Raw genomic sequence first — 12,226 nt, forward strand, 5'->3', positions numbered from 1 at the left:
TCTATATATGTTGTTTGTCTGTTGGCATTGAATGTTTGCCATATATGTGTTCATTGTAATCCGCCCTGAGTCCTCTTCGGGGTGAGAAAGAAGGGCGGAATATAAATACTGTAAATAAATATAGCAACCCATGATGCTCTCCAGAGATGTTTTACATGACCCTGGGAGGCAGGAACACCATGGAAATAATGCCGTTTGAGCCCACTTTGATTGCTCTGAGTTCTGGGAGAAAAGGCTCAAGACTTGGCAGAAAAGGCTAAAGACCTTGCAAAACTACAACTCTCAGTATTCCATTGTATTGACCCCTGGAAATGCCACTATTGCTACTGTGCATTCAGTCCACAATGCAGATATATCCCTGGACTCTGTTCTAAACCATCGCATTCTATGAGGGTTGAATGAAAAGTAATGCCTCCGCCTTCGTGACTTGGGTTTGGATGGGAATATTTTAATAAATCAAACACAGAAATATCCCTAGAATGTGCTCTTTAACAACCACTATTCACTTTTCCACATCATCACCAGAAAATTGGATACATTTCTGCTAACGATGAACAAGTTTTCTGAAATTGTCACGGAAGAAGTCGACACTCTGTTTCCGCATCCAACGTCTCACAGGACCCATCGTGCACAGATCTTCCGAGAGCCAAGCAAAGCAATAATGTGACCCACACGTTCTTGTGAAATGCCGATGATGCTTGAAATTTCTCTCTGAGTGATACGACGATCGTCCTGAATCAATCTGTAAACTTTTTGCTTGTGAAACTCGGTGGTTGCTGTCACAGGACGTCCAACTCTTTGTTTGTCACACAAGTCAGATGTTCCCACCTCAACATCTTTAAACTTACTTGCCCAATGATGCACAGGACTCACATCCACACAATCCCCATAAACAGCTTACATTCTCTGAGGAATCTCCTTTGGAGTGACACCTTCTGCTGTCAAGAATTCAGTGACTGTATCATTTTGTGAACAATCTTTCAAAATTCTTTTATTTTCTCACAGGTCCGCCACTGATGAAAAAATGTCCCTATTTCCCCCCCGCATTTCCAGCACAGGTTAGATTTCTTTTTATTAAATTTTGATAGTTTTTCTGGCATGTAATACCCCCTATATTGCACCTTATACCAGTTTTCTCTGATATCAGTTGCAGCCGTATATTTTAATTTTTCTTTCCAATTTTTTTCCAAGTATTCCAGATTTAGACTATGGCCTATATCTTTTGCCCATTTTATCATACATTCTTTTATACAGAAATCAGAACCGGAAATGTATTTACTAAGTTTTACAAATGCAAAATTTAAGAAAAACGAAGATAGAATAATTTTTTTACTTAAGCACAGCGGCAAGATTAACAATTGCAAAGATCTGGAAAGGAAGAAGACTCCCAACCCCCAAAGAATTGATAATAATGTAATGAAGTGTGAATTTTTGGTTTACAGATGTCATGTTTAATTGTGTTTTAAAAGGGTCAATATTTCAGTTATTGCATTTCTGCACTCAGGAGTTGGTTGCCATGGAGAAGTGGGCGGAGCCAACTGCCATTTTGGGGGAAAAGTGCACGTTTAAAAAAGAAGCAGTTAGTCTGTGCCCTGATGAGGTACAGGGAAGACTGACCCTCAGTTGAAGGGATCAGGGAGACTCAATTACTTATTTTTGAGTCAGTTTAAAATAAGTTTGGTGACTTATTTTAAGGTAGTCTGTCTCCTGATGAGAAACAGATAATCTGTGATTGTAATTCACAGGGTGTTTGCGGTTCAAAAGCAGTAGAGAAAGAAGTGACATTTAAGGAGTTTGAAACACCTCATTCTAGCTTTGCAACTGTTAAACAAAGTGCCTCTAAGTAGAAACGTTATTGTAACCACTAAGCTCTCTGCCTGAATAAACTTGTTATTGTTCTTCAAACATCTCAGCCTCTGTCACATATATTACCAGGGGTCCTCAAACTTTTTAAGCCGAGGGCCGGTCCACAATCCTTCAGACTGTTGAGGGGCCGGATTACCATTTGAAAAAAAATACAAACAAATTCCGATGCACACTGCATATGTCTTATTTGTAGTGCAAAAACAACGACAACAAGAACAACGAAAGAAATGAAATGAATCATTTCTGTGACACTTGTTGTAAGTGTATAGTAAGGTAAAGAAGGAATGACTAAGCTAATAAGTAAGGACAATATCCCTCCCTTTTGGTAGGGTTCGTTCTTTACTTCAGATAAAGAGGTTAATTCAATATAGTTTCTATTGTATTACCCTCACTCAACTATATGGACTGGAAACCGCTAAGGCGAAGATGGAAGTCTTTTTTATATTTTTATACTTTTTTTTAAAAATTTTTTTATAATTTTTTTTTACTTTTTCTTTGAAATTTTACTATTTTTTCTTCTTACTTTTTCTCTTTTTTTCTCCTTTTTTTCCTTCACTTTCTGTCAAAATTATTGTTCTCACTCTTTCGTTGTTATTTCTTTATTATACACTCCAATAAAAATATATACAAAAAAAAAAGAACAACGAAAGAACAATGCAATATTTAAAAACAAAAACAATTTTAACCAACATACATTTATCAGGATTTCAATGGGAAGTGTGCTCCTGCTTCTGGCCAATGAGATAGTCAAGTTAATTAGGATTGTTGTTGTTGTTGTTGTTGTTGTTGTTGTGTGCCTTCAAGTCATTTCAGACTTTGGGCGAGCCTAAGTCTAAAATGTATTTTATTTATTATTTATTTATTTACTGCATTTATTTACTACATTTGTATCACACCCTTCTCACCCCAAAGGGGACTCAGAGTGGCTTACAAATTATATGTACATACAATATATTATATGATTAGCATAGCACAATATTAGCATTATATATTACTATATTGAACTATACCACTATACTGTAATATTATTAGTAATATTATATGTAATATAGAATATATAATTAATATTATTATATGGTAATACTATTAGTGTTATATTGTATTACATTATAATATTATTATCAATATTATATGTATATACAATATATTATATTATAAAACTGAGGGCGGGGGCCAGGTAAATGGCCTCGGAGGGCCGCATCCGGCCCCCGGGCCTTAGTTTGGGGACCCCTGTATATTACCATCAAGAGTAAATCAGAAGAAGGAAGAAAAACAAAATTTAAAATGTCTCCTCTCTGAGTAGCTAGTGGCTGCATCTTCCCATAGTAGTGGCAAGCGTTGATAAACCCCTTTACATCTGGTGGCAGCGGTTATATAATATATATAATTAATAATTACTTCTCCACAAATAAGAATACTGGGTATAGTACAAATGGACAAATTAACACAAAAAATAAGAGAAGGGAAAAATAAAACAGACTGGACAAACTTCACAAAATTCCTAACAAAAAGAAGAATGGATTTCATGATAGACCTGTCTAATATATAAAGTGGACCAAACGGGAAAAAGTTATCAGGAATACACAAAGACACAATTAACGAAAGAGACAACTCCGAAGCCAAGATGGGAAGTCTAAGTGATTTTTTTCCCCTCTTCTCTGTTTTTTTTTGTCTCTATTTTTATGATTATTCCTCCTCTTGGTATTTTCCCACTTTTCTATCGATATATTGTTCCACCACTTTGAATGTATTATGCTTTGCTGTAAAATAAAATAAAAATATTCACCAAAAAAAAAAAAAAAGAATTCAGTGACTGCACGTCTGAACAAGCCAGTCTGTTGAAGAGTTACGAAGGTGGAGGCATTACTTTTCATTCAACCCTCGTAATATCAAAGAGACATCTTGCAAAGTAGAAAAGAAGAACTTTATTGAAAGTGGAACAATATACTTAAAAAAAACCCTATTGTTGAAGGTCTTGGATGAGAGAGAAAGAAATATTTCTGTCCTTATCATGTCTTTCTATCGCAGGTTTCTTCTTTTGCGAAATGGATTCGTCTCTGTGTTTCATGGAAACTGCAAAGGGAAGAAAAAGGGAATTTGCATTGAACTTTGCTGAAAAGAAATCAATATCTACAAGTATTCCTTGTCATGGAATTATTCATGTAAATAACCATGCATTTTTATTTATTTATATCCCGCTTTATCTCCCCATTCGGAGACTCAAAGTGGCTCACAATTAACAACATTACAATACAACTTAAAATATACAATAAGAAAAAAGTATTATCATTACATATTATTAGTAGTATTATAATTAATATATATTTTGTGTCAGGAGCAACTTCAGAAACTGCAATTAAAATTATTAAATTACCATATTACTATTATATAGTATTATATTGTATTATAATTAGTATTATATTGTATCATGATACATTATTATTATATGTATCTGCAATATTATTGTTTTATTAGCATAGCACAATATTAGTATATTGTGTTGTTATTGTTATTATAATATTGTATTACATTACAATATTATTATATGTATATGCAATATATTATATTATTAGCATGGCACAATATTAGTATTATATATTATTATATTGTACTATTTATTTGTTTACCCTATTTATACCATTATTATTATTATTATTATATTGTATTACATTACAATATTATTATTATATGTATATGCAGTATATTGTATTATTAGCATAGCACAAGATTAGTATTATATATTATTATATTGTACTATTTATTTGTTTACCCTATTTATATTATTATTATTATTATTATTATATTGTATTACATTACAATATTATTATTATATGTATATGCAATATATTGTATTATTAGCATAGCACAAGATTAGTATTATATATTATTATATTGTACTATTTATTTATTTACCCTATTCATACCCTGCCTTTCTCAAGACGGCTTACATATGGCAATGATTTAATGCCTATTACTATGCAGTATAGTACTATACTACTATACTGCATGCTTCTTTATTATTATTATTATTATTATTATTATTATTATTATTATTATTATTATTATTATTATTATTACCTGCTTTTCCTTATGTCTCAAGGACCTACCAAAAGATTAATATTGAATACACTATATATATAAAACAAGATTTTAAATGTTTTCTGTTCCTGGTTTGAAAGTGTTATTTCCTGTTTAATTGTGCGGTCCTTACTTTGAAAGTGCCACAAACTACCGTAGTCTACATTGGGTTGCTGTGAGTTTGGCCATGTTCCAGAAGCATTCTCTCCTGACGTTTTGCCCACATCTATGCCAGGCATCCTCAGAGGTCGTGAGGTCCATTGGAAACTTGGAAACTGTATATCTGTAGAATAATGTCCAGGGTGGGAGAAAGAACTCTTGTCTGTTTCAGTGTGAATGCTGCCATTGGCCACCTTGACTAGCATTGAATAGCCTTGCAGCTTCAAAGCCTGGCTGCTCCCTGCCTGGGGGAATCCTTTGTTGGGAGGTGTTAGCTGCCCCTGATTGTTTCCTGTCTGGGATTCCCCTATTTTCAGAGTGTTGCTCTTTATTTACTGTCCTAATTTTTAAAGTTTTTAAAATACTGGGAGTCAGATTTCGTTCGTTTTTATGGTTTCCTCCTTTTTGTTGAAATTGTCCACATGCTCGTGGGTTTCAATGGATTTCCTGTGTAGCCTGACATGGTGGTTGTGAGAGTGGTCCAGCATTTCTATGTTCTCAAATAATATGCTGCGTTTGGGGATTCCTATGTAGACTTGTCCATAGCTGCATGGTATACGCTAGACTCCTGCAGAGATGGCCATACAGCCCAGAAAACTCACAGCAACCCAGTGATTCTGGCCATGAGAGCCTTCGACAGCACATATGTTGAATTGGTTGAGATTCAATGAGATAGTCATTGAAAACTATAGCAAAATGTGCTGCAGGGTGTCCGTCCCTCCTGTTTTGGCAGTTTAATAAACTTTCCCCATGTTTTTGTGATACCAATTTGGAAATGGCATTTATAACCCAGCAGCAAAAATCATGTTACATAGTGATATAGGTAAAGGTAAAGGTTTTCCCATGACATGAAGTCCAGGGAAGCCTTTACCTTTGTTTGTGTATTGTATGTCGTTGTTCACTGTGTAAAAGGAATTGAATGTCTGCCCTCCAGGAAAATAAAATGGAATATAAATAAAGTAAACAAATAAAGGCCCGGGCTGTGGCGCAGGCTGGGGAGCAGCCAGCTGCAGCCAGCTGCAACAAATCACTCTGACCAAGAGATCATGAGTTCGAGGCCAGCTCGGAGCCTGTGTTTGTCTCTGTCTTTGTTCTATGTTAAAAGGCATTGAATGTTTGCCTTATATGTGTAATGTGATCCGCCCTGAGTCCCCTTCGGGGTGAGAAAGAAGGGCGGAATATAAATACTGTAAATTACTAATAAATAAATAAAGTATAAAGTAAAGGTAAAGGTTTTCCCCTGACGTTAAGTCCAGTCGTTCCCGACTCTGGGGGTTGTTATCATCTCCATTTCTAAGCCGAAGAGCCGGCGTTGTCCGTAGACACCTCCAAGGCCATGTGGAGGAGCGCTGTTACCTTTCAACCGAAGCAGTACCTATTGATCTACTCACATTTTTGTGTTTTCGAACTGCTAGGTTGGCAGAAGCTGGGGCTAACAGCGGGAGCTCACTCTGCTCTCCGGATTCGAACCACTGCCCTTTCAGTCAGCAAGTTCATCAGCTCAGTGGTTTAACCTGCTGCACTACTGGAGGCTTCATGTAGTGGTATATATATATGTGTGTGTATATATATATATATATATATATATATATATATATATATATAGGTAAAGATAAAGGTTTCCCCTGATGTTAAGTCCAGTTGTGTCCGACTCTGGGGGTTGGTGCTCATCTCGATTTCTAAGCCGAAGAGCCGGCGTTGTCCGTAGACACCTCCAAGGTCATGTGGCCATAGGCATGACTGCATGGAGTGCCGTTACCTTCCCGCCGGAGCAGTACCTATTGATCTACTCACATTGGCATGTTTTCGAACTGCTAGGTTGGCAGGAGCTGGGGCTAACATTGGAAGCTCGCCCCGCTCCCGGGATTTGAACCTCGGACCTTTTGGTCTGCAAGTTCAGCAGCTCAGCGCTTTAACACACTGTACCACCCGGGGCCCCATACACACACACACACACACGCACACACACACATACATACATACACATACATACATACATACTGATAAATTAACACTTACCCATCAATTAGACTCCTTTGGCCTGTGTTCCGTCCCAATGTGGTTGAACCTTCGAAGTCAGAATAAACCGCAACTCTTCCTTCCTTATCTTAGTTCTGTTTTCTTTCTCTCTCGTTTACTTTTTAAAATTTTTCAGCCAGTGCTTTTGCTTTTGGACAGTCTCCTCTTTTCAGCTTAAATAATATCACACGTCATTGGACCCTGGAGCCTGCGGCAAAGCAATGAATATAATTGATCCGTTTCGCCTCCTGGCAAGAGCAGTTCATCAAGGCTTCCCACCCAAAGCCGCACCACGTCTTTCCACGTCTTGTCACCCCTTGAGAAGTCCTTGGAGAAGTCCGACCGCATCCCAAAGCCAACGCCTGTGTTCAGGAAGGGGGTTCCCAGGCCACCTGAGCCAGGACCATCATCCTTTTCAGCTGCTCGAAAGACACGAACATCACCACGTTCCAGGACCCCAACCGCAGGAATGAAGGGATGAAACTGAAGGAGGAGACAAAACCAAAGGAGGAATCCCATTGAGACACAGTTCAGCACCTGGACAGCGCCTGAAGCCCTGGAGCGGATTCACTGCCCTACTGACATGGAAGTCACCAGTTACGACTGGAATATGAACGTTTCCCATTTGAAGGAACTCTGATAGGACATGGAGCTTGGAAAAGTTACTTTTTGGGGGGGGGGGTCATGGCCTCCAGATGTGGCCATGATAGCCTGGGGGATAGAGTTCTGAAACAGACCACAGCCTGTGTTGGAAATAGCAACCTTCTTCAACCCTCCACTAGTTATTTGTTGTTGTACGAGTGCTATCCAGAAAGTAGATTACGTTTTGGAATTAAAAATGAACAATGTATAGGAGAAAACATTTAACATATACAGTTGAAAGCCACACCCAAATCTCACATCTCACATAGTCGCCATTCAAATTTAGGCACTTATCATAGCGATGAATGAGCTTTGCAACTCCTTCCCCACAAAACTCTGCCACTTACGTCCTCAACCACTTGTTTCCAAAAATGGGGGTATAAAAGAATGGAGCCGAGAGTGGAGAGGGTCCTTTAAGCAGGGGGGAATTTTTTTAAATCCCACCGCTGCCACCAATATAAAAGAAATGGTGGGGAAGACATCAAATATAACGAACACCTCTACACTCTCACACACAAGCACACGTATGTGAGAGGTGAGGGTATACCGTTTGATTTTAGATTTTCTTTTAAAATGGTAGCTGCCACCAACCTAAAATGTCTTTAGGATTTCTGTTGTTAAATATGTCTGAGATAAGTTTCTCCCATTCCCTGCCCACACTGTTTCTATCCCAGGCTCCCAAACTGATGTTCACTATGAGGCTTTTCTGTGGTATTTTATTGTTGTAATGCTGGAACTACTATAAAGGCTTCTTAATGGAAAAGATTCACTGTGGAGGCTTTTGAAAGTTGAAAATAGAATAAAAATTTATTTTGTTAACACAGTCAAATGACTACTTCAGAGAGGTACATTAGCATAAACGGTTACAGACGTTCTTCAGCTTAACTTAGTTGTATGTTTCAGATTACTTCACTTAGTTTTGAACAGTTCCAACCAATCAATCTATCTATTGGTCACAAAAAACCCTTGCTCTATTTGCTGAGAATAGTCACGAGTTCCCCTGGGTTGTTAATGAACTCTAACCTAGAGTCCTTCTATTAACCAGCCCAGTAGTGAGAGTCAATCCTTTGAGTTATCTTCCCCCTAAGAGATCCAAACTGCCTGACCTAGCTTGTCAGTTTCCACAGCTTTCAGTTATCTTTCACACACACCCTCCAAACTTGTGATTTCTCAGGTACCTTTGGCCCCTGACCCCGCAGCCATTACTGATCAAGCTGCTGAGGAGTTTTTCCCACCTCAGCAGGTTTCTCTCCGGTGCGCTTACTCACGAGTAGACCAGGAGTTGCGTTTCCACTCCTGGCCAAGTTTGGACTGCGTTTCAGATCCACCACGAATTACCTTGCCTAGCCTTGAATCCTTGTTCTTTACTTCAAGAATCTCCCTGTGAATCCTTGCTCTTTCCCCACTCAAACTTCCAAAGAGTTTGAGTGTGTTTCGGTTATTGGATTATAGACTTTGGATTCTAATACTGGACATATAACTTCATTTATTTGGAATATTTTTGATCTTTCCTAAAAGGACAATTGCTTGACTATATACTCTGCATACTTTTGTTTTATTCTTTTATTGCATTAATAAAGATATTAGATTGTTTATTGGCCTCCGTGTTGATTTCCAGTGTTCACGCAGCCTAGGGGTGTTACAAAACTGCTCTTTTCTCTCCAAACTCCAAAACCGAACTCTCTGGAACTCCTTTTTTTCTCTGCACTCTAAGACTTGGCTCCTCCCATCTGCTCTGGTTGGCCAATCCTAAGAGTTTCTCTCTAAGCTCCTCCCTCTTTCTAACCACACTCAAAATGGCTGCCTGGCATTCCTTAACAAAACGGAGGTCTGCCTCACTCACTGTTACCTAGGCTTCATTCCAGGTCTAATAGGTAAGGTTCACTACAGGGGACGTGGCTGGCAATGCAGCGTTTTGGCGACTTTGCGCAGCTGCGGAAAGGGGAGACCAGCTGGTTGAGGACGCAAGCGGCAGAATTATTATTAAGTCGATAATAAGACTTTGTTTGGTTTTCATTTCTATTCGGCAAAACTAGAATTAAAACTAGAGACTGTAATAGTTTTTCTGTAATACCTTTGTAAGTGTTGCCAAATTGTACACCTTTATGTTAAGAACTATACTAATTCAGTGAATGAGAATACAAGTATTGGATACCTTGAGTATACGTTACTATATATACTACTAGTAGACGTAACAGATCTTACAGGGACGGGGCTATGATCTACCACCAATCCCACTCAAATCCAGTTTAGATTGATGTTAATACGACACCATAATCCCCTTCTTTTGCAGTTTGGAAAACAGTTGTTACTAAAATTTGTTTATATAGAAGATAATATTACATTACGAATATAGAATTTATATATCTACTAGCTTTGCCCGGCCACGCGTTGCTGTGGCTTATGGAAATCCTTTGTTGGCCAGGTGGAATAGCAGTGAATAGCCTTGCAGTCTCAAAGCCTGGCTGTTTTGTGGAGTAGCTGGAGCTGTTTATTGTAAGAACGTAGAGGCATGGACGAGGGGTTGTGCTGCCAAGTTTAGTGTTTCTGGGATGTGTAGTTTTGTTGTTTTGTCCTAGGCCGAAATTTCATTACTCTTTTATATATATAGATTACTTTATACTATACTAGCTGTGCCTGGCCACACGTTGCTGTGGCAAAGTATGGTGGTATGGGAAATAAAGTATCTTATATTATCTGCTTAGAACTGGATTATATGAAGCCCTTTCTACACAGCTGTATAAAAGGCACACTGAAGTGGATTATATGGCAGTGTGGAGTGAAGATAATCCAGTTCAAAGCAGATAATATAAGATTATAAATGGGTTATATAGCTGTGTGGAAGGGCCTTGAGTCTGCACTGCCATATAATCCAGTTAAAATCAGATAATTTGTATTTTATAGGCAGTGTGGAAGAGGCCTAAGTGAGTCCTAATTCTGCCCGTGCCCTGGGCTGAGTGGGTTGCTAGGAGACCAAGTGGGCGGAGCTTAGCCTTCTAACTGGCAGCAATTGGATAAAAACAATTATTCCTCTCCCTCTAATTAGGACTTTATTTTTCTTTTCTTTTTGTTGTATGAACGCAGAGGCATGGATGAGGGGTTGTGCTGCCAAGTTTAGTGTTTCTGGGATGTGGAATTTTGTTGTTTTGTCCTAGGCCGAAATTTCATTACCCTTTTATATATATAGATTATACACCTTACTTTCCTTTTTACGTTTCACTGTAGATTATAGACATCTGCGTGTTTAGTTAAAGAGTCACGATAACCAAGTCATATAGTATTGCTTAGTGGATACAACCACAAAAGTATGGGGTTTTTTTTGAACGCGCTCACCCTTTGTAAAAAGCTGTGGGCCCCTCTTTCATCACCATGGTCAGCGTACAATTCAGGGCATTTTTGTACTGTCCCGGGATGGAGTTCATGTACCGCGTTTTCACCACGTCCACAGGAGAGGCCACCACCGTCGCACAGAAACCGGCTCCGAAGGCGGCAACAAAATGGCACGGGAAATTGTCTGCCCAGAGACAAGAAAATGGACATATGATGTTTATTTTGGAAAAGCGTGATCTTTTGAGAGATCGTAACCTTTTGGAAAAACCAGAATCTCCATAACCTTTTGGAGAAAATGGCATTCACAACCAATTCAAAATCATAACCTTTTGAAGAAGTATGATCTTCCAGAGAAGAGCCAAAAACTCATTTGAGCTAAATCTTCTCTTCAGTGGTATATAATGTACCGTATATACTCGAGTATAAGCCGACCCGAATATAAGCCGAGACACCTAATTTTACCACAAAAAAACTGGGAAAACATTGACTCCAGTATAAGCCGAGGGTGGTAAATTTCAGAAATAAAAATAGATACCAATAAATTTACATTAATGGAGGCATCAGTAGGTTAAATGTTTTTGAATATTCACATAAAGTTCAAATTTAAGATAAGACTGTCCAAATATGATCAAATCATTATTCTCATCTTCTTCAATGTAAATGTGCTTATGTATCCTTTTAATAATAATAGAGTAAAATAATACATGTAATAATAATAACAACAATAATAGAGTAAAATAATACATGTAATAAAAAATAGAGTAAAATAATAAATGCAATAATAATAATAATATCAGAGTGAAATAATAAATGTATTACTATTAATAATAAAATAGAGTAAAATAAATGTAATAGTAGCAACAATAATAGAGAAAAATAATAAATGTAATAATAATAATAATAATAATAATAATAAAATAATAATAATAATAATAATAATTGTGCGGTTTTCTGGCATTGTATATTTTTGCCGCTTCTGTGACTGTTCATTTGGGTTTTGATGATTCCGTAGCCCACTTGTCGATGGATGTCCAGAATCAGCAGCATCCACCGCGGTCCTTTTTATCCTGGGCGACGACCGAGCCAGTATAGACTTTGTTTGGGTTTAATCCTCCATAATGCTAATGGGTTA

General features: G+C 37.7%; 1 protein-coding gene across 3 annotated transcripts in view; it reads right to left on the reverse strand.

Annotated features, from left to right (window-relative positions):
- Positions 1-3,721: 3,721 nt before the first annotated feature.
- LOC100554915 (putative mitochondrial transporter UCP3) overlaps positions 3,722-12,226 on the reverse strand; it is a 34,871-nt gene continuing 26,366 nt past the window's right edge. Inside the window, exons 7-10 of one of the 3 annotated variants that reach the window (XR_010004023.1) lie at positions 11,098-11,278; positions 7,123-7,605; positions 5,078-5,227; positions 3,722-3,939 (exon numbers count right to left, since the gene is read on the reverse strand). Coding sequence is in view for 1 of the 3 variants with exons in the window: in XM_003229550.3 (XP_003229598.1) it covers positions 7,491-7,605; positions 11,098-11,278 (296 nt within the window). In the remaining 2 variants the exon portion in view is untranslated. Of the gene's footprint in view, positions 3,940-5,077; positions 5,228-7,122; positions 7,606-11,097; positions 11,279-12,226 lie in introns of those variants that run through there. The other 2 variants (XR_010004022.1, XM_003229550.3) reach the window with 2 other exon arrangements.

Source organism: Anolis carolinensis, chromosome 3 (assembly GCF_035594765.1).
Source record: "Anolis carolinensis isolate JA03-04 chromosome 3, rAnoCar3.1.pri, whole genome shotgun sequence".
NCBI lineage: Eukaryota > Metazoa > Chordata > Lepidosauria > Squamata > Dactyloidae > Anolis > Anolis carolinensis.